Source organism: Palaemon carinicauda, chromosome 5 (genome assembly GCF_036898095.1).
Source record: "Palaemon carinicauda isolate YSFRI2023 chromosome 5, ASM3689809v2, whole genome shotgun sequence".
In the NCBI taxonomy this organism is placed as follows: Eukaryota; Metazoa; Arthropoda; class Malacostraca; order Decapoda; family Palaemonidae; genus Palaemon; species Palaemon carinicauda.
In genome coordinates this window covers 133,861,252-133,884,783 of record NC_090729.1, presented here as the reverse complement: position 1 = coordinate 133,884,783, position 23,532 = coordinate 133,861,252, and the positions used below count along the sequence as shown (strand labels likewise).

Here is a 23,532-nt window from a genome sequence, read left to right as displayed (position 1 = left end):
CGGTCCCTTCGGGGCAAAGGGATGTCACCCACAGTGTTGGCGCTACCCTTGCGCGTCAGGGTTCCCCTGCGCGCCCTTCTGCGCGTTCACGAGTAGTTGCACACCAACGCTCTCCTGCCTCTTCAGCGCTCACCTGCTCGTCAGCTCTCTCCTGATCGCCAGCGCTCTCCTGCTCGCCTGCGCTATTCTGATGATCAACTCCCTACTGCTCGCCAGCGCTCTCCTAAGGACAACGAACATCCTCCTGTTCCTGCTGCGCGCCCAGCGTGCCAACGGTCTCCTGAGCGCACTAGATCTCCTGCTCGTCAACGCGCACCTGCGCTTCCAGTTCCTGACACGCGCCCTAGAACTCTGGTTCAGGACATGGGCAAGGATGCAACTTCTCGCCCTCGCGATCCTGCATGTCAGCTTTCTCCTGCGCAGCAACGCGCGCGATCTCCGGTGCGTACACCTAGAGTTCCTGCACGCCTCCTCTTCCTGAGCCCACTCGCGAGCGTTCGCCTTTGCGCGTCGCGCCGACAGTTCTTGCGCAGTCTTCTACGCGCCGTCTCCCTGCTCGCCAGCGTTCATCAGCGCGACAGCAATCTCCGACGTGTCAGCGTTCCCCTGAGCGCCGGCGATCTCCAGATCCTCCTTGTGATCCATCGCCTGCACACAAGCGCTCTCCTACGCGTCAGCGCCCAGTAGGTCCAGATCCGGAGAAACATAGGTCCCCTGCGATCAGCTCGCCTGCGCGTTCTACGCGCCATCGCTCGCCAACGCGCCACCACGCGCCATCGCGCCACCACGCGCCACCACGCGCCATCGCGCCACCACGCGCCATCGCTCGCCCGCGCGCCAGCGTTCGCCAACGCGCCAGCGTTCGCCAACGCGCCAGCGTTCGCCAACGCGCCAGCGTTCGCCGACGCGCCATCGATTGCCGACTCGCCATCGCTTGCCCACGTGTCACAGGTCTCCAGGACACTATCGGTCCCCTGGCCCTCAGCGGTCTCCTGAGCGCTCTCGTTCGCCCACTCGCCAACGCGCTCACTCGCCCGCTCGCACACGTGCTCACTCGCATACGCGCCTGTTCGCCCGCGCGCGATCGGCCCCCGCGCTCGTTTGTCTCCGCGCAGTTGCGTGCCCGTGCTCCAACAGCCCCTCGTGCGCGACTCTTTCGTGTCACCCTCGCGCGAGCATCAGTACGACCCCCGTTCGCGTCGGGTTCCGCAGCTCGCGGCAGCAGCAGGGACGCGTGTCGCCAGGTCACAGTCGGGATCGCCTCCACCTAAGCTCAGGTCTCTTTTGCAGGACAAGGAAGGACCTTTGGAGAGGTCAAGGCAACTTTCTTCCCCTTTTTTTTTTGCAGGCAGGTCCAGTGGTGTCCACTCCGAAGGATCGCCCAATCCCCTTCCCTCCAACGCGAATTTCGAACTCTGTGTCCCTGTCTCGGCAGACGGTTTGGTCCTCTGATGCGGGCGTTAGTGAAGGCTATGAAGCCGGCACTCGTCGATCTAGGACACAAGCCAGCGATGGCCTCGCCCCCGCTGAAGAGAAGGAGAGGAGTTGACTTAGTGGTGACATCTCCCAGGGAGAAGTTGGTTCCTAAGAGGTCTGTCAGGAAGGCCCCGTCCCCTTCGCAGTCGTTTTCTCCATCTCCCGTAGACGAGGCTTTTCCATCCTCGGGAGAGTTCAGTGAGGCGGCGATCTCCCCCTCGGCATCAAGGGGGGAGTCACCTCCTCGTGGAGGAGAATTGTCTCGCGCGGAAGGTGCCTACCAGACCACCTTGCTGGAGTCTTGTATCCCGCCCAGGAGGGAACCCAAGGACTCCAAGACGTTGCCGAAGTCTTCTGCACGTATTCGTCAGGAACCAGCTAGACTCCAGGAGAACGTCCACGTGTCTCCCCAAAAGAGCTTCCGGGAACAGGAGACTTAGCTGCCAGTCCACAGGGAGGAGAGCAGCAAGATTCTGAGCATGCCTTCTGGCAGGTCTTGGTCCTGATGAGACAGCTCAACGGGTTCATGGACCCTGTGATCGCCCCCCGTGAAGGCAAGGACACGGTCCTGGATCAGGTTTATGGAACTCAGAAGCCCCCAAAGGCCAGCGCGGCTCTGCCCTGATCCCAGGGGCTGAAGAGTGCCAGAGCCAGGGTCAGCGCTCAGCTCGCAGTACTCGCTTCCTCCAGTCGTTCCTCTGCCGGGAACAAACTCCTCCCACCTCCTCGTCTCCAGCAGAGGTGGTATTTTGAGATCATGGGGGAGTCTAGCCGCACTCTTCCCCTCGACCATTCGGTAGAAGAGCTTACTAGGGGAGTTCCTCTTGAGAAGATCTCCGCCCGGCAGGTGACGTTCTCGGCGTCGGAGATCCTAAGCCATGCGAAGGTCGCGAAGTGCGCCATGCAGGTCACTTCATGGCTGGATGTCTGGCTAGGTTCTCTGGGCATCCTATTGCGCTCTGAGGATCTGTCTAAGGAGAGCAATAGGAAGGCCTTGGAGACCTTCCTCCTCTCGGGCACTCGCTCCATCGAGTTCCTGGCACATCAGGTTACCAACCTGTGGGCCAACTCAGTGCTGAAGCGTCGTGATGCGGTGACCGAGAAGATCCATCCGAAGGTCCCCGCCGTGGATGTCAACAGGCTCAGACACGCCTCCCTCCTCGGGGGGAATTTGTTTGAGCCCCAGGACATGGAACGTACAGCTGAGAGGTGGAGGAAGTCTAATCAGGACTCCCTTCTCCAAAGGGCCCTTGCATCTCGGCCCTACAAGCCTCCAGTCCCGCAGCAACATCAGCAGCAGCCTCGCAAGACACCGAAGCAGGCGCCGGCAGCTAAGAAAGTGGTGTCTAAGACCCAGCCCTTTCCTGTCAAGGACGAAGAGGGGCAGTAAGTCCTCCAGGGGAGGCAAGACTCCTAGAGGGAGCGGCCGCGGCCGCAAACGCTAGGAGTGGCAGTCCCCCCCGCGTGTCCACATGTGGGGGGATGCCTTCAAAGTTGCGTGCACAGGTGGCAGCAACATGGGGCCGATGCTTGGACGGTCTTCGTGATCGGCGAAGGGTATCGTGTCCCATTCACGACATCTCAACCTCCCCTGACAGCGAATCCAGTGTCGTTGAGCTCCTATGCCGTGGGATCGGTAAAGGGGCTAGCCCTTCGGGCGGAAGTCGAGACCATGCTCAAGAAGGATGCTCTCCAGGAGGTCGTCGACGGCTCCCCAGGCTTCTTCAGTCGACTCTTTCTTATAAAGAAGGCGTCTGGAGGCTGGAGACCCGTCATCGACCTCTCAGCTCTGAACAAGTTTGTCAAGCAAACTCCGTTCAGCATGGAGACAGCAGACACGGTCAGACTTGCAGTGAGACCACAAGACTTCATGTGCACACTGGATCTGAAAGACGCGTACTTCCAGATCCCAATCCATCCGTCTTCCAGGAAGTACTTGAGATTCAGCCTAGACAGCAAGACCTACCAGTTCAAGGTGCTGTGCTTCGGTCTCTCCACAGCACCTCAAGTGTTCACCAGAGTGTTCACCCTGATTTCGTCTTGGGCGCACAGGAACGGCATCCATCTCCTCCATTATCTGGACGACTGGCTGATTCTAGCAGACTCGGAGTCGACCCTTCTTCGACACCGAGACAGGCTTCTGGGACTTTGCCAGGATCTGGGGATCGTGGTAAATCTCGAGAAGTCCTCTCTGCAGCCGTCCCAACGACTGGTTTATCTAGGCATGTTGTTAGACACCAATCTCCACAAAGCCTTTCCATCAGACGACAGGATAGCAAGGCTGAGGAGGGTGGCGGAACCCTTCTTCAGGGGAGAAGAGCTTCCCGCCCAATCGTGGTTGCGTCTCTTAGGTCACGTGTCCTCCGTGGCCCGTCTGGTTCCAAACGGGCGTCTTAGGATGAGATCCCTGCAGTGGCGGCTCAAGTCCTGGTGGAATCAAGGATCCGATTCCCCGGACTCTCTGGTCCCGATAGGACCTTCGGAACAGGCGGACCTGCGGTGGTGGCTGGTCGACGGGAACCTGAGAAAGGGAGTGGATCTTCTCGCCCTCCCCCCAGAATTGACACTGTTTTCGGACGCCTCATAAGAAGGAGGGGGGAGCACATTCTGAACCAGAGGACCTCAGGCCTTTGGTCAGAATCAGAAAAGTACCTGCACATCAACCTGCTAGAAATGATGGCAGTTTTCCTGGCTCTTCAACAGTTCCAGCGGACCCTTGCGGGTCACTCCATGGTGGTGATGAGCGACAACACCACGGTAGTGGCTTATATCAACAAGCAGGGAGGTACTTTTTCGCAGCAGCTATCCCATCTTGCTGTTGAGATTCTGAGGTGGACCGAAATCCACTCGATAACACTATCAGCTCGCTTCATTCCTGGCAAGAGGAATGTGCTCGCCGACAGTCTGAGCAGGGCTTCGCAGATAGTGAGTACCAAGTGGTCTTTGGATCCTCAGATAGCCAACAAAGTCCTGATTTTGTGGGGTTCCCCGACCGTGGATCTGTTCGTGACAGATTTGAATTTCAAACTGCCCCTGTACTGCTCCCCAGTCCCGGACCCCAAGGCACTCTGGCAAGATGCTTTCCAACAACAGTGGGACAACATCGACGTGTACGCCTTCCCACCATTCTGTCTGATGAGAAGGGTGCTCAACAGGACCAGACTATCTGTCAACTTGTCGATGACTCTGATAACTCCGCTATGGCATCACGCGGAATGGTTCCCGGACCTTCTGCAGCTCCTAACAGAGCTCCCGAGAGAACTTCCCCCACGACACGAGCTACTCAAACAACCACATTGCAACATCTTCCACAGACCCGTAGCCTCGCTTCGGCTTCACGACTGGAGACTGTCCAGCGTCTCCTCACAGAGAGAGGCTTTTCGCAACAGGTTGCATAGAGAATGTCTCGGCACCTGTGAAAGTCCTCTGAGGGAGTCTACCAGGCAAAGTGGAGAGTCTTCTGGGGTTGGTGTCGTGGGAGGAGTATCTCTCCACTCGATGCCACTATTCCAGCAATAGGGGAGTTTGTCGTTTATTTGCGGGAGGAAATGCGCTTTTCGGTCTCAGCAGTGAAAGGCTATCGCTCAGCCTTAAGCTTGGCTTTTAGGCTGAAAGGAGTGGACATCTCTTCCTCGCTGGAACTCTCTCTACTCATACGTAGCTATGAGCTTACCTGCCCTCAGTCGGAAGTGAGACCTCCTCCTTGGAACGTGGTTCGGGTCCTCAGGGCTCTTAAGAGACCTCCCTTCGAACCATTATGCCAGGCCTCTGATTGCCACCTGTCTTGGAAGACTGCTTTCTTGCTCGCTTTGGCCTCTGCCAAACGAGTTAGTGAACTTCATGGTCTCTCGTACGACGTCGCCCATTCAAGGGGATGGGGGGAGGTAACGTTCAGGTTCGTCCCTGAGTTTGTTGCCAAGACTCAGAACCCTGGAGTGCTGGACACACGGTTCGACTCTTTCAGGGTCGCGAGTCTCCGTTCTGTAACAAGCGACCCAGACTAGCTGCTATTGTGTCCAGTGAGGAGTCTGAGGTGTTACTTGAAGAGAACAGCTGCAGTTCATCCTCAGGTGCAAGCATTGTTTGTTAGCACAGGCAGGACGAAGAGGAGGGTCACCAAGAACACCATCTCGGCTTGGATTCGAAGGGTTATCCATCACGCCTTGAATCCGGACCCTCCTCCGTCACGTCACCCTAGGGCACACGACGTCAGGGGCATCGCTACGTCCCTGGCCTTCAAGAGAAACTTCTCTGTGACGCAGGTACTTCAAGCTGGGGTCTAGAAGCGTCAGATGACCTTCACAGCCCACTACCTGCAGGACGTGACCCACAGGAGCCTCGATACTTTTTCTATCGGCCCTATGGTGGCTGCACAACAGCTGGTCTAGCCTCAGGCTCCTTTATGGACAAGTAGCTGTAGGTTGAGGGCGTTGTTACCCGGTTTTAGTCTGCGTGAATGAAAGAGTATGTCTGACCCTTACTTCTTTCTTCATCCTCCCCTCTCTTGGGGAAGCAGCATCCTGGTCTCCGCATAGCTGACCTCAACCTCTGCAGGTAAACCATGCTTTCTTGTGCTCCCATTATTAAGCTTAATGCTGTCGCGTCCCCCATACCCTCACGAGGTGGTATTGGGAACGTCCTATCCTGGATTCCTATCTAAAGGTCTCAAGGTCAACTTCATAGGACGAGTCACGCTCTTTCCTCCACACACAACTTATGTAGACCACACATTCCTTGCGAAGCGAGGAACTTGTGAGGTGCAGGGACTCCTTTTCTCGAGTGCTACTCAATTGGAGTCGGAGTCCCCGGGTAAAGCCAAAGTCAGTAAGGCTGGGGACTTTCCACCCTTCCTAAGGGGTAAGTCACCCAATGTAAATAGCGTGGTTTGTATTTCAGTTATGGAACAAATGACAAAGTTGGAGATAATTTGTATTTTTCCTAACCATACAAACCTTAGCTATTTACACATATTTGCCCGCCAGCCCTGTCCCCCAAGTCAAGTCCTACCTCTAAGTGAAGCAAATCACCGGTGTGTGGGGGGGGGGGAGAGGGGTAGGAAGCTACCCCTTCCCCTACCCTCGCTAACTAGCGCGGGGGTAGTTAACCCTCGTTAAAATCTATTTTCTCGTCAATCTCAGCTACGCCGAAAAGTAAACCCAATGTAAATAGCTATGGTTTGTATGGTTAGGAAAAATACAAATGATCTCCGAATTTGTCATCTTTATTGGACAGTTTTAAGGAAGTAAACAATTTAGGAAGTATTTCAAATTAGTGTCTCAAGTTTGGTGCAAATATGATTATTAAGATGTAGAATTTTAGGTTATTACTGTTAATTGCTATCCTAATCCAGGCAGTATTTCCAATGGTGGTTGGTTAAACCATAATTTAGTTGCTACTCAATTCAGCTTCAAAAGTAAGATTGCTTGCAAAGTGTCTACAGTAATTTTATTAATTGACATAATATTTATTTTGGTTTATTTTAACCGAGTACCACTGTCCCACCTACCAGGGCAATATGGTATTGAGCATATGAATTTCAGGAAGTTTCATTGAAATTTCCATTACCATGAGACTGAGATTAATTATTTCAATTCTTACCTACAATTCTTGGAAATTCCCACCCATCCTTCCCACTTCCAGTGGCTATGATTTTCTGATATATATTTTTATACATACAAAGAATGAGAAATGAAAATGAGGGGATGCTATTTAAATACTTGCCCGTTCTCTTGTCTTTTAAGAAGGAACAAAATGTTTTTCATACATCAGATAGAATTCTTTTGATTTATTTTTTATTTTGTGTACAAAGCTCTTCAGTTAGGAATTAAAGCTTGTGAATTCCCAGTAAATAATGAAACAGTTCATTTCTGTTTAAAGATCATGATTAATATTGAATTCTTTCTCTATTTATCTAGTTATTTCATGTCCTTATCTATTTTTGTTCTGGTCTCTTAATATTGTAGCGTAGTACGGTATCCTTAATTATTTAGTTATATGGGTATGTGGCTATGTATCTAGTACTTGATTACTAATTCACTCTCTTAATATGATGTTCTACTACACCATGACCTTGTACAAAAGTTTTTCTTACAGTTTATTTCAGTAGTAAAATATTAACATTCCTTACAGAAGAGAACGGGAAGGGCACATGAACCAGTCCATCCAAAAATTATCCAGAAGATTCGAGATTTAACAATTGATGGTGTATTTGGTACCAAGAACATAAAAGAGCAAGTTATGGAATATGCAGTTGATGAGTTATCCCAGGAGGAAGGCTTTTCCTTTGAAAGTCGCAGGTTTAATCCTCGGGACCAAGATATAAGAAATGTAGTCAGAAAGGTAATAAGTTTATTTATTTCTTGGCAATAATTAGATGAATTTACACATGAAAATTATTTATTTCAATTAATCTTATCTAGTGTTCATAATGCTAACCCCTTTGAAGCTACAGCTTGCCTGTCTTTGAGTAAAAATAGGTTTAATGATAAGATAAATTATTTTTGTACTGTACTATTAAGAAGCAGCTTGATTTTCTTATCAGAGTCCTTGGACGTTAGACATAATGGTAGCTGTAGGTGATGTTCTAGCACAGTATAAGTAGTATTAAAAGTGTGTATTGAGGCAATTGTACTATTAAACTCCCTAAATTTGTATTGTTAATTTTTCCATGAGAGTTACAGTATCAGGTGTTGGGTGTTATAATTTAGTATTGACTTTCACAATGAAAGTTACCAGGATTTGGTTGCTGTGGTAGCTAGTGTAAAGTATTGAAATTGTATTTTTTCCGTAACCGAAATACAAACCACGCTATTTACATAGGGTTTTACTTTCGGCGTAGCTGAAATGGCGAGCCATTAGATTTTTAACGAGGGTTAACTACCCCCGCGCTAGTTAGCAGGGGTTGGGGAGGGGTAGCTAGCTACCCCTCCCCCCTCACACACTGGTGAACTGACTCACTTCGCTTTTGGCTCGGACGATGAACGGATGTCTCTGTTCCCGTCCTCGCATGGCAGCCATTTATTGTTTTGTCTTTACTTAATTACTTACTTTTCTTTACTCATATATATATGTAAACATATTTTTATGTTTATGTATATATTTGAGTATAGAAATCAGTAAGTTTCCTTTTCAGTGTTTGTGCTGTGTGTGTGTGTGTGTACGATATCATCGTGTGGCCGCCGGCAGTCAGGCCACTACGATGTAAGTTCATGGACCGCGATCTCTTCCTTGGTCCTTCGGTCGCCTCCTTCCACGGGCGCCGTGGGGAGTCGTCATCGCTGGACTTATTATTTGTTCTCCACTACTCCTCTTTTCCTTCGGGGAAGGTGGGGTTCAGTGTAGGATCGCGAGAGTGTAGTTTGTCTACGGTCTCTCTCTCTCTCTCTCTCTCTCTGGAGGTCGTTCACCTTTTACTACGTTTTCTACATACTACGATAGCTCCTCCGTTCGGGTGGAGTTGCTACGCAGTACTTTTTATCTCAATTATTTTTTTTTATTATTAAATCTAATTGTATTTGTTAACTTTTCAGCTTTTTAGAACGTTTCCCTTTGGGGTGTTTCGTTCTTACTTTTAGTGAACATTCTTTAATGAATTGCATAATTATAATTTATAATTCAGTTTTTGTTACAGTTCTCGCCCTTTTCCCTTCCCGTGAGTGTAGGTGGGGTTGGGGCTCTTGCCTGTTATGTAATTCTTGTGTTCTTTTCCCTCGGGTTTCCTCTTCGTATTCTTCCCGGGGGAATGAATGTTAACTAATTACTTTTTATTTTCACAGTTAACGATCTGTTTTTCGTTTGCCTAATGTGACAACGAAGCAGAGCTGTCTTGTTGGGACTTGGGGAGTCGGCTGTTGCTGCCTCCTTTATAGGACTTCGTCAGGGGCGTGTCTTCTTTTCCTGGAAGTTCTCCCGAGACACCCGACAGCTCTTCAGTTCATCTTAAAGCACTCAGGAGGTTCGCCTCCTTGGGTGGGTAACTTCCCTTCCGAGGGAGGTTCCCTGCCCAGTTTTGAGTTTCTTTCCCTTTCAGGGGAAACTTCTCTTACCTTTAATAATTATGATATGTTCCTGGTCCTCTGGTGGTTTTGCTCTTGGTGCTGAGCGACCGCTTTTGTAACCTTGCTCAAGGGGCTGAGTGGTTACTTCTCGGACCATAGTTTTGGTGCTGAGCGGTCTCACCTGCAGCTACGCTCAAGGGGCTGAGCAGCTGCAGGAGCGCCTCTTCGGAGGTTGGCTCCTAGGTCACTGGCTGACCCTTCGGCCCTTGGGCTCCATCTTCAGTCTCTTCTGCGAAGTTTTCCTCTCTCGTTCGCGAGAGAGACTCCGCTTCGAAGGACTCCTTCTGCTGTTGTTTGCTGAAGGCTCAGTTCCCTTCGGAGGGCAGCTGAGCCCTACGGTCTCTCCTGCGAGTGTTTCTTCCCCGTGGGGGAAGTTCACCTCAGAGACTCCTCTTCGGAGGTCTCCTTCTGCTGTTGTTGCTGTTGTTGCTGAGGGCTCAGTCCCCTTCGGGGGCAGCTGATGCCACGGTCTCTCCTGCCAGTGTTTCTCCCCCTTGGGGGAATTCACTCCAGAGACTCCTCTTTGGAGGTCTGATGATGGTGCTCCTGCCTGTGGTCGTCTTCATCTTCACCCTCCCCGCAGAGGATCCTCCTGCCAGACCTTCTTCTGGATGCAGATGCACTGTGGGCACCAACGTACCTCCTTTCCTACGAGCACCGGTCCCTTCGGGGCTAAGGGCTTACTCCACAATGTGGGTAAGTCCCTTAAGTGCCAGGTTTTACCTGCGCGCCCACGTTTTCCTGCGCGCGAGCGCTCTTGCGCTCTCCTGCTGTGTTCCAGACTTCTCTCCTGCGATCTCCTGTAGCTGAGTCTCGCCGTAGATCTCCTGATCGCCAGCGCTCACCTGCGCCTCGGAGACCTTCTGTGCGCCAGCCCTCTTCAGCTCGCCAGCGCACTTCTGGACCCCCTTTCCTGCTACGCGCCTTGTGCGCCAACGGTCTCCCGTACTCCCACGATCACCTGCGCACCAGCACACATCTGCGCTCCTTTTTCTAATGTGCACAATGTCCGCCAACGTTCGCCCTCGCGCCCACGATCTTTGGATCTAGGCACAGGCAAGGAGATTGTTCCTTCTTTTTTACACCCTCGTTCGCCTTCTCGCCAGCGCACATCTGCGTGCCCTTTCCTGATGTGCGCAAGGCGCACCAGTGTACTCCACGACCTTCCAGATGTGGGTGGAGGCGAAAGAGATGATTCCTTCACCTCCTCGCCGATGATCTACTGTGCTCTAGAATTGAATGAGTCTCTGAGCGCCCGCGTGCCCACGAGAAGTCTTCCGTACTCGGCCACGAGCGTTTGCCATTATGCGCAACCTCACCATCTGGTTCTGCCCCTCGCTGATATCTTCTGGCCGCGCAACCGCGCTCCGTCGATCTCCTATGCGCCAGCGATCTCCTAGCGATCGCGCGCGATTCTTCGCCTGCCCGCTAGCGTTTTCAACGCGCCCACGCTTCAGATCGCCATACGCGGCCATGCGTTGGCTCTCCTGTATGCGATCGGTCGCTACACAACATCGATCGCCGACGCTCCATCTCCCGCAAAGAACCATCGCTTGCCAATCGCGCCAACGCGCCAACGTGCCATCGCTCTCCAAGGTTGTTGGCGGCTCCCCCCAAGGTTCTTCAAGCGACTCTTTCTTGTAAGAAGCGCCTGAAGGCTGGAGACCCGCCATCGTCCTCTTAGCCCTGAACAAGTTTGTCGTACAAACTGCGGTCAGTATGATACAACAGATTTGATCAGACTTCTAGGGAAACCACAAGACTTCACGTGCATACTGGATCCGAGAGTCAGGTACTTCCAGATCCCAATCCATCCGTCTTTACAGGAAGTACTTGGAATTCAGCCTAGGCAACAGATATACCAGTTCAAGGTGCGGTACTTCGATCTTTCCTCAGCTCCGCAGGCATTCACCAGGAAGTTCATTCCGAACCCTCATGTCCACACAGGAGCGGCATCCGCCTCCTTCGCTTTCTGGATGTCTGGCTACCCCGGCAGTTTCGGTATCGACCCTTCTTTGACGCCGGGACAAGCCTCTGGGACTTTGCTAAGATCTAAGGATCATGGTAAATCTTGAGAAGTTTTTCTCTGTTTCCATCGCAACAACTGGGATATCTAGGCTTAATTTTAGTCTCCAAGCTCCGTTAAGCCTTTCCATCAGATGACAGGATAGCAAGGCGGAGGAGAGTAGGAGAACCTTTCCTGAGGCGAGGAGAGTCTCCAGCCCTTTTCTGGTTACGCCTCCTAGGTCACCTTCCTCCTTGACCCCTCTAGTCCCAAACACTCGCCTCAGGGTGAGTCTCCTGCTTTGGCAACTCAAGTCCTGGTGGAATCAAGACTACGATTCCCCAGACATTCTGGTCCTATGGGATCTGCCGAACGAGGGATCCTGCAGTGGTGGTTGACCTACGAAGCCTTTGCTAGAGAGTGGATTTTCTCGTCCCTCCTCCGCATTTGGTGCTGTCCTCGGACGCGTCAAAGAAGGAGGGGGGGGGGCACGTTCTGAACCAAAGGATCTCAAGCCTATGGCCAGAACTAGAAGGGTACCTCCACATCAATTGGCTAGGGATGAAGGCCATATTCTGGCCGTCAACAGTTCCAACAGGCCCTGGCGAGTCACTCTGTGAGCGACAACACCACGGTAGTTGCTTATTTCATCAAGCGAGGAGGTACTTTTTTCATAACAGTCTTCCCATCCTACAGTAGAGATACTGAGATGAGCCGAAGTCCACTCAATACCACTATCGGCTCGCTTCATTCCGGACAAGGAATGTGCTCTTCGGAACAGAGCATCGCAGGTAGAGAGTACCGAGTGGTCTTTGGAACCCCCAGTAGCCAGCAAGCTCGGACCTTGTGGTCCTGTTCGCGACGACCTTGAATTTCAAGCTGTCGCTGTACTTCTCCCCAGCCCCGGACCCCAAGGCACCCTGCCGAGATGTCTTCCCACATCGGTGGGACAACATCAACGTCTGCGCTTTGCCACCGCTGGGTCTGAGGGGAAGGGGGGCTCAACAAGACCAGACTATCGGCCAACCTGTCGATGACTCTGATAGCTCCGCTACGGCATCATGCAGATTGGTTTCCGAACCTTTTGCATCCCTGGATGGAACTCCCGAGAGAGCTTCCCCCACGACAAGAGCTAAAGCAACCACACCACTACATCTACCACAAGCCGTAGCTCCGCTTCGGCTCCATGCCTGGAGTCCATCCAGCATCTCCTCACAGAGAGAGGCGTTCCGCGACAGGTCGCGGAGCGGATGTCTTGACACCTGCAAAGTCATCCGCAGGGGTCCACCAGGCGAGGTGGAGAGTCTTCTGTGGTTGGTGTCGTGGGAGAGGTATCTCTCCCCTTGATGCCACTATTCCAGCGTTAGCGGAGTTATTGTCCATCTGCGGGAGGAATTGCACCTTTTGCTCTCGGCGGTAAAGCCTATCGCTCAGCCTCAAGCCTGGCCTTCAGGCTCTAAGGTTAGACAATTCCTCCTCGCTGGATCTTTCTTCGCTCATACGAAGCTACGAACTTACCTGCACCCAGTCGGAAGTGAGACCTCCTCCATGGAACATGGCTCGGGTTCTTAGGGATCTTAAGGCTTCTCCCTGTGAACCATTACGCTAGTCATCTGACAGGCACCCGACTTTGAAGACGGTGCTCTGGCCCGCTCTGGCTTCGGCCAAGCGTATTAGCATACTTCATGGTCTCGTACGACTTCGCCCATTCAAGAAGATAGGGAGAGGTAACGTTCGGGTTCGTCCCTGAGTCGGTTACTAGACTCCAAACCTTCGGTTCGACTCCATCAGGATTTCGAGTCTCCATTCTGTAACAGATAACAGAAGGTTGGGGGCATTGTTACCCGGTGTCAGACTGCATGATAGAAAGAGGTATGTCTGGCCCGTACTTCTTTCTTCATCCTCCCCTCTCTTGGGGAAAGCAGCATCCTAGGTTCTCTGCATAGCTGACCTCAAACCTCTGCAGGTAAACCATGCTTCCTTGTGTTCCTAGTATTAAAATGATACTGTTGCGTCCCCCATACCCTGACGAGGTGGTATTGGGAAAGTCCTAGTCCAGAATTCCATCTAAAGGTCTTCAGGTTGACTGCCTAGGACAAGTCACGCTTCTTCCCTCCACACACAAGCTTATGTAGGCCGCACACTCCTTGCGGAGCAAGGAACTTGCGAGGTGCAGGGACTCTTTTTCTCGAAGTGCTGCTCACTCGGATTCTGAGTCCCCGGGTAAAGCCAAAGCCAGTATGGCTGGGGACTTTCCACCATTTCTAAGGGGTAAGTCACCCTATGTAAATAGCGTGGTTTGTATTTCGGTTACGGAACAAATGACAAATTCGGAGATAATTTGTATTTTTCCTAACCATACAAACCTTAGCTATTTACAGTGAACCCTCGTTTATCGCGGTACTGTATATAGGTTCCAGACCCGGCCGCGATAGGTGAAAATCCGCGAAGTAGTGACTCCATATTTACCTATTTATTTAACATGTATATTCGGACTATTAAAACCTTCCCTTGTACATAGTACTGTTAACAAACTACCCTTTAATGTACAGAACACTTAATGCATGTACTACAGTACCCTAAACTAAAACAGGCTCAAATATTAAAGGCGATTTTATATCATGCGTTTCCTAAACACGCTAAAAAGCACGATAAAAAATGGCAACCAATGTTTTGTTTACGTTCATCTCTGATCATAATGAAGAAACAAGCTCATTTAGTGTACACATATATGTATAGGTTAGTTTTTGCATCGATTATATTGATTATACAGTATTTTGATTTTGTTATTACCAATGTTTTACTTAATTTTTCGTAGGACTTCCAAATGAAATGTTTTTCTTTATGACGCCGCCTGAAACGACGGCGTCAGAAAGTACTGTACGCTCAGTAAACAACCACGCTCAGAACAAACAAGGCATTTAACACACATGATGAAAGTGATAAATAATGATATTTACAGTAAAAGCATTTACAAAATATGTTATTACAAATATAATTTACCGTAACTATATAAAATCATACAGTACATATTGTACGTAGCAAAGCAGGAAAACAATTTACGAGAGAGAGAGAGAGAGAGAGAGAGAGAGAGAGAGAGAGAGAGAGAGAGAGAGAGAGAGAGATAGAGAGAGATTATTTTACATACGTACTGTAAATGTAAATTTTAAACAAAAAAAATCAATTTACGAGAGAGAGAGAGAGATTGTTTTACGTACGTACTGTAAATGTAAATTTTATAAACAAAAAAAATATGATAGGTTATAACATGTAGACTTTTAAAACCTTCCCTTTAATTTAATGCATACAGTACTAAACTATAAAACAGGCACAAATATTAAAATGTTAGAATATTAAAGTAAAAAATAAAGATTGTTACTGTACTCACCACGAAAGAAGTTCAAGAAAAACTTGAATGATGATGGTGATGAATTTGCTGCACAGTAGAAATGATGATGATGAAGCTGATGATGTCTTCTACTGTGCAGCCAATGATAGTATTTTAAGTCTCTTCAGAAGGAGGTGTCTTTTCCTGGGACACCTCTTCAACTTCTTCAATTTCTTCCGAAGGCGTACTAGCAGGAGGAACTGGCTCTTTTTTGCGAGGCTGGAAGAACATCGTGATCGGAAGTTGCTGCCGCTGCTTTTTTTTTCGATCTAAGAACATCCTGTAGGGAGTCATGATGTCATTGACCTTGTTGGAGAATTGCATAGAACGAACCATATCCTCGTCCCACTCTTGCAACATTTCTTTCACCTCCTTTATATGGTTGCAGACCTTGGCAAGCCGTTCTAGTGTTAAGCCCGTTTCTTCGACATTTTCTTGGGTCTCTTCCTGGGTTTCACTCTCTTCTTCGCTTGCCGATTTCGTCAGGTCTTCTAGGTCTGCGTCAGTTAGCGGCTGGGAATGGCAGTCCAACAACTCGTCGACGTCTTCAGTCGTCATGTCACCAAACCCGTCACCTCCAGTTATGGCAGCCAACTGCACAGATTTGCGTATTGCAGAGTGTTGGATTTCCGACAGAGTAAATCCCTCGTCGTCGTAAACAATCTGGGGCCACAACTTCTTCCAGCTCGCATTCACAGTTGTAGGTTTCATCTCTTGCAGTGCCTTCTGAATATTCTTCAGGCACGTGGCTATGGTGTACTGCCGCCAGTACGCCTTCAAGTTAAAATCTTCATCCTCATCATCTTGGGCAGCATCCACACACGCAACGAGGTCCGCCAAGGTATTCTTTGTGTAGAGGGCCTTGAACGCCCTGATAACCCCCTGGTCCATCGGTTGAATTAATGACGTGGTGTTGGGTGGCAGGAACTCAACCTGAACACCCTCACGCGACAGGTCAGTTGCGTGTCCACCAGCGTTATCCATAAGGAGAAGGATCTTGAATGGCAAGCCCTTCTCTACGAGATATTCATTGACTTACGGGATGAAACACTGGTGGAACCAGTTGGAGGTCAGCATCTTTGTAATCCATGCTTTTGGATTATGCATCCAGTACACGGGAAGGAGATTCTTATTCCTATTTTTCAAAGCGCGAGGATTTTTCGACTTATAAATAAGCCCCGGTTTTAGCAAAAATCCAGCAGCATTGCCACACATCACGAGGGTAACGCGATCCTTGAATGCTTTAAAGCCAGAGGCTTTGGCTTCCTCTTTGAACAGGAAAGTTCGCGGTGGCATTCTCTTCCAAAACAAGCCGGTCTCATCCATATTAAACACTTGTTCCGGCTTGTATCCACCTTCGGTGATAATATTCTTGAACGTCTGGTTCACGTAAGTTTCAGCAGCGGCAGTGTCAGCCGAAGCAGCCTCGCCATGCAGGGAAATGCTTTTCAGGGCGAAGCGTTTCTGAAACTTCGCGAACCATCCTTTGCTGGCGGAAAAACGTTGTTTCTGAGGCTGGGAATCAGTGGATGTCCCTGGTTGAGGTTCATCTGCATCATCATCATCTTCAGCATGGTTGCCGTCATCGTCCTGAGGTTCCTTTGCAGCAAAATTCTCATACAAGCTCAAAGCCTTTGTTCGGATGGTGTTCGTATCCAAGACTATGTTCTTCTTCCGGCAGTCGGCAATCCACACAGCTAAAGCACCTTCCATGCGTACGATCGTTTTATTACGCGTTGTAACGACTCGCTTCGCTAATATGCTAAAGGTGATTGCAGCCGTCTTTCTAATGTTCGCCTCGTCCTTCTTGATATAGCGAACAGTGGATTTGTTGATTCCTAAATGGCGCGCTGCGGCCGCGTAGCTTCTACCGTCTTTCAACATATCGAGAAGCGTCACCTTCTCAGCAATCGTCATCATCCTTCGGTGGCGTTTAGGCTCACTACCAGCCTTAGTAGAAGCAGAACGCTTGGGAGGCATTGTACTGTAGGATTTAACAGAAAGTTCAACAAAAAGTTCAACTTAAAACACTCGCACACAGCACAGATTAAAGTTCACAAACTTAAGAACGTCTACTCAGCGATACGGCGTAAGAGAAAGTGGCCGCGAACAGAGGCTGGAAGCTGGAGATGCGGGCAAAACACCAATCACAGGCTAGATACCAAAACTTGAGTTCTGATTCGTCATCTATCAGCGCTTGAACCAATCAAAACCAGTCTTATATGATGCGTACATTACCAAACTCAAAGTACAAGATAACCCGCGTATACTGTACGTACAGTATTAATAATAATAATAATAAATAATGATAATAATACAGTAATAATAATAATAATAATGATAATAATAATAACAATAATAATTTTATTAACAACAACAACAATAATAATAATAATAACAATAATAGTAATAGCTTTACGTATGCTAATTTATTCTTTTGTAGGACAGTAGTAGCCATCAGCAGCCTTACACCATTCTAATATGGTATGACTGCATCTGATTTGCGTTTCATGTTCGATTTAATCTTACTACGTACTGTATACAGTACTTAATTATCGTATGATCACATTCTTTTTTTCGTGTTTTATTTCTTTCTGTGCTGAATTATATATCATATGTATTGCAATGAACAATCAGTAAGAGCAGATATTACTAATTATAGTATTAATGGAATTACAGGTAACGAAATATTGTATTTGGGGTCTTCAGATATCGCGGTATTTTCGAAATTTCCGGAAAATCCGCGATATTTATATATATATGGGTTATGGAAAAAACCCGCGAAGTGGGGAATTCGCGATGGTCGAACCGCGAAGTAACGAGGGTTCACTGTACAAATATTTGCCCGCCAGCCCTGTCCCCCAAGTCAAGTCCTACCTCTAAGCGAAGTGAGTCAGTTCACCAGTGTGTGAGGGGGGAGGGGTAGCTAGCTACCCCTCCCCTACCCCTGCTAACTAGCGCGGGGGTAGTTAACCCTCATTAAAAATCTAATGGCTCGCCATTTCAGCTACGCTGAAAGTAATACCCTATGTAAATAGCTAAGGTATGTATGGTTAGGAAAAATACAAATTATCTCCAAATTTGTCATATTTGGGATTAATTTGTATTAATTACATGCCTTTAAATTTTTATTAATTTTTAGTTCCTCATGGCTATTTAGTATTAAATTGGCTTGATCTAGATTACTTCATTATCTCACCTCCATCAGAGTGTGGGATTCAGCCAAGATGAACCCCTGATGAGACTCATAGCAATAAACAGAATTCTAATAACAGAATCAGTTATTCCTATTATAGGAATGTCAAGAGGCTGTTGAAATGTAGCAACTTTGTAGACTGAAATAGCTTCTCTCAGTTGGTTTGCTCAAGTGCTCCTAAGGCCATACACAATCATATAAGTACAATACTTTACTCTAAGGGATACGCTGCTGAAGTGAAGGGAAATGGGATATTTTAAATTTTTAGGTCATAGGTGGACATGGTAACTAGTTTTGAGGAAGATGCTGATGATCCTGTCCTTATTAGAAGAACACTACAGGATTTGTAATGCTTGCTTACCAGAATGCATGAAATATCACAGGAGGTTCAGCTCAAGAGAAGTAGAAGAAAGACTGAGATTATGAGAATGAAATACAGTATGCAATGGAAGATGAAATATCATTAGAAGGAGAAATGATTAATGAGATAGAATCATTTAAGATCATACAGACAAGGTATGATCAGGTCAAGGCATGATCTTAAATGCAAAGCATACTTACCTGGTATTCATATAATTCTCATGCTGTGACCACCCCAACATTGGCACCAATTTCCTTCCAGAGATGGCACTGCAGAACCAATAAGATACTAAGGGTAGGAAATGGGGAAAGGAAAGGGCATTTAATTTTACATTGATTCAAATGTTTTGGAACTTGTAGTTAACTCCTCCAACGGTGTTGGAAGGAGGTTATCCCCCCCCCCCCCCCCCCCCCGCCCATTTGTGTGTTTGTGAACAGCTTCCTGTCCACAATTTTAATAGCAGAATAATCGAACTTGCAGGGAGCAGGGATTAACTGATATGTGAAAACCTGGAAATGATTAAATTTTGGAAGGTCAAAGTCATGGTCAAGCAAAATGTCCAATTGACGTAATCAGCCATAAATTTGGACATCATTGTCACAGATACTTCAAACTTGGTTCATATTTGAGAGTGTGAAAATCCATGCCAATTAATATATGTTAAGGTCGAGCAAAAAGTCAAGAAATAAGCTGCCACGGTCGAGGTCTGCGCTCTACTGAGTGCCCCTCTAGTTTTGAAAGGGAAAGCATTATGAACACTAGGTAACTATTGAAATGATAGATTTTATTATTAGAATTCTAGGTTTCAGTGTTCATAAATGTAATCAGTGACCAAAAAGTATTAAACAGGTATATTAGTATGGTGTTTTACTTTCATATGTGATAGACCAAAAAAATGTTTTCATAGCAATATCAGCTGTCATTGACATTCATTAGATCATCCTCCTAACACTTTATCAGTTGTATATAAAAGGATAATAACAACTTAAGAACTGTTACATTGCTTCTTACCTATTTAGCAATTCAATATCAGTAATATAGGTTTGTTCTCTGTATAGACAAAATCTAAGTAATTTGATAATTTTAATGCAGGTCTTTTTTTTGTGAAAAATTTCCTCTTCATCAAAGTATTGAATATGGATACTGGGTTTCTCTCGGTAGTTATGGAATGATCGTCTAACATATGAAAGTACAATTCTTTCATATATAGAAGCATTTGATTGTGCACTCTTTTCAATAAAATATCAGTTTCTTCTAGATGAGGTCATATTTCTATAAGATTTCTTTTAGCATAGTAAAGATACATTTGAAAATACATATAATTATTCTATTTTAGGTTCAGACCGATTTACGTAAGGCTGGTAGCAGTTTAGCTGAAGTTCATTGTTCTTCAATACTGAAAGACCTTGGAAATATTGTGACAGCAACCGGTGATGAAAAATACTTGGAACAGTTGAAAACACATCTTGAATATCTACGTTCAGCTGTGAAATTGAAGGTGTCTCTAGAGCCACTTAATGCCTGGTACGTAGCCTCTCAACCTTATTAGATTAGATAATAAGAATTTATGTAATACAGAATAAATATCCATGGTATTAATGGTGATGTATTAACCAGTTTTTAAAGTTGAGAACGCATTTTCATTTAAGACAGAATTCATGAGTAAATTTTTAATGCATCATGTGTATTCTTGTATGAAGAACAAATCATTGCCCTTTAAGTAGGGAATACGTTTTTTTGCGAGCTGAACAACTGTTGAATTGTTTAATGAGGTAGTTAAGTGACAGGGGGAGCACGGGTGAGAAGCCTCACTCCCCAACCTGTGAAAAGTTCTTCACTTATTTGTATGGCTGCAACAAGTACAGATGTAGTGTTTCGCCCTTAATCAAATGCTGCTTCTTTCAAGAAGTGAATGCTGGCTGTTAATTGCTTTGATTGTGAAGCATGACACTCATACATGCAAGGATGGTTTACATCAGTTTGTTCCGTAACTGAAATACAAACCACCCTATTTACATGGGGTGATTACTTCGGCGTAGCTGAATGACGAGCCATAAGAATTTTAACAAGGGTTTGCTACCCCTCTGCTAGTTAGCGGGGGGTAGGGAGGGGTAGCCTGCTACCCCTCCCCCTCACACACACCGGTGAAAGGCTCACTTTACTTTTGGCTCGGATGGCGATCACTTTACTTTTGGCTCGGATGGCGATCGGAAGTCTCCGTTCCCATCCTCACTTGACAGCCATTATTGTTTTGTCTTTTTAACTTACCTTTCCTTACACTTAATATATTTAAACATTATTGATGTTTATATATACAGTGGTACCTCTACATACGAATTTAATTCGTTCCACAACCAACTTCGGATGTAGAAAATGTTCAGATGTAGAAACGAATTTTCCCATAAGAATACATGGTAATTCATTTAATTCGTTCCTCAGCCTAAAAACCCATAATAAATCCTTAATTAATGGCTACACATAATTACACATAACAATAACATAACTGCATAATATGAAAGAAGCATGTAAAAAAGATAATTATTAAGAAATAATGAATAAAAAGTGTTTTATTGCCACTTTACCTTAGAGACAGGCCAACGCAGGTGAAGGATTTGCTACGCCAGGAGGAGACGGACGATCGGCGAGAAGGTAGACATGGTGTTAACATGTTCTTTGAATAAATTCTCTCTCTCTCTCTCTCTCTCTCTCTCTCTCTCTCTCTCTCTCTTGTTCTTCTTCACTGTTAGTGTTAGAGATGTCTTTTAATTTTTTTCTGAGAGAGAGAGAGAGAGAAAGAGAGATTAAACAAAAATGAGAGATTAAACAAAAATATGTTGTGTACATATGATTTTTAACAGCGTTAACGAGTTGAAAGACAGTTAAATGTAAGTAAAACAACAATATCAGCGAATCTGAATTCCTTTATTAACTAAAACAAATATTGATACAAACACATTCGTGTGCTTATGCGCACACACACACACGCATGAGGAGACACGATCGGCGAGGAGGTAGAGATGGGGACTGCGATAACATACCGTAACTTACACTACGGAAATTTTAATCCAACTTAGCTTATTTGTTTTTTTTTTTATTTTTATATTTCATAATTTTTAACTTTTTTTTTTCTTTTGATTTTTTATTTTCATCACTTTCCCCGACCGTCTCTTTTACTGCGTAGCAATTTTTGCACCTGTGTGTGTGTTTGTGCATACGCACACGAGTGTGTTTGTATCAATACAGTATTTGTCTTAGTTAATAAAGGAATTCAGATTAGCTGTTATTACTTTCTTAGTTACATTTAATTGTTTTTCAACTCGTTGACGCTGTTAAAAATCATATGTACCCTAAACACGTTTTTTGTTTAATCTCTCTCTCTCTCTCTCTCGGAAAAAAAATAATAGACGTATCTAACACTATAACAGCGAAGAAGAACGAGAGAGAGAGAGAGAGAGAGAGAGATATTTTATTTAAAGAACATGTTAATGCTATGTTTAGAGAGAAACAGAAAAAGAGAGAAGTCTTATTTAAAAGAGTTTGTTAATGCTATCATGGTTTTCTTTGCTTCACTTTTTTCTTTCTTTCTGTTCATCACGCTGGCCCTTCTCACTAATGATCGTTGCCAACAATCTCTTTGTCCTTTATCCCTATCAACAAAAGGCATTCTATCTCTTCCAGGGTATTGCTAAGATGTCTTGTAATAATGGTGATCCCCTTTGGTGGTTATTTGCTTTAATGGCTGCCTTCAGCTTGATGATCCTCGAGATCATAGGCCTATTCCGGCCATATTGTTTAGCCATACAGTATCACTCACATGCACACTGCTCTCATGTTTTTCTATAATTTCTTGCTTCAATTCTAATGAAAGAATTGCCTTCTTCCTGTACTGAAACTTAGCTTCTTAGGCACCATGATTATAGGTAAAATAAAAAAGGAAATGTGAAAAAAGGAAGAAAATAAGCACTGTTAATAACAGACCAAACAGAGGACAACCACACGATACACACAAGAATAGAGAACTGAGCACTCGACGCTCAATGGCGTAATGTTTACTTTGTGTGTCGAAATAAAATTCGGGTGTAGAGTCAAAAATTTGCTTGAATTTTACTTCGGATGTTGGAAAATTCGGATGTAGATACGTTCGTGTGTAGAGGTTCCACTGTATTTTTGTGTATAGAAAATAGTAAGTTTCCTTTGCTTTCGGTGTTGTGCCGTGTGTGTTGTGTACGTTTACGAGAGTATCGCCGGCTTAGCCCTGGCAGGTTCTGACCCTCAGGAGAAACTTCAAGGGGACCCCAGATTCAGAGATTCCTCTTCAGTAAGGGAAGGATACGGTCTGGGACCGAGTCTATTCACCCAAGCCCTTGGGCCAGTGCAGCTTGCCCTGGTCTCAGGGAATGGGAGCGCCAGAGACTAGGCCGAGGGCCAGCTCTCCGAGTTTGTCTCCTTCAACAGTCCCGGTCGGTATCGAGCCCCTCCCTCCTCCCTGGGTAGGGATCGGTGAGGGGACGGGCTCTCCGGGCAGAAGTCCAGTCCATGTCGGAGATACGCTCTCTCCAAGAGGTGTCCAACGGGTTCCGAGGCCTCCTTAACCGTCTCCTTCCCTTCTCGACTCTGTACAGGGTTGTCAATCAGTCTCCATTCAGCTTAGCGACAGCAGACGCGGTCAGTCTTGCTGTGAGACCACAAGACCTCATGTGTACACTGGTCCGGTAGGACGCGTACTTCCGATCCCGGTTCACCCGTCTTCAAGGAAGTACTTTGGAGTTTGCCTGGAAGGCGGATATACCAGTTCAAGGGCTGTGCTTCGGTCTCTCCACAGCACCTCAACAGTTCACCCATACTTCCACTCTGATCTCTTCATGGGCTCTCAGGATCGGCATCCGTCCCCTCCGTTTTCTGGGTAAATGGCCGATCCTAGCAGACTCGAAGGCATCCCTTCTTCGTCTTCGGGACAAGGTCCTCGGACTTTGCCAAGCTCTAAAGATCATGGTGGTCCTCGAGGAGTCCTCCCCGCAGCCAGCTCAGAGTCTGGTATACCTAAGCCTG

The 23,532-nt window shown here is 46.9% G+C and overlaps 1 protein-coding gene across 1 annotated transcript in view; it reads left to right on the top strand.

Moving 5' to 3' along the window:
* Positions 1-23,532, top strand: part of LOC137641485 (calcium-responsive transcription factor-like) — a 71,087-nt gene that overhangs the window by 20,587 nt on the left and 26,968 nt on the right. The window contains exons 6-7 of the mRNA XM_068374094.1: positions 7,606-7,815; positions 19,820-20,007. Of these exons, the coding sequence (XP_068230195.1) occupies positions 7,606-7,815; positions 19,820-20,007 (398 nt within the window). The remainder of the gene's footprint in view (positions 1-7,605; positions 7,816-19,819; positions 20,008-23,532) is intronic.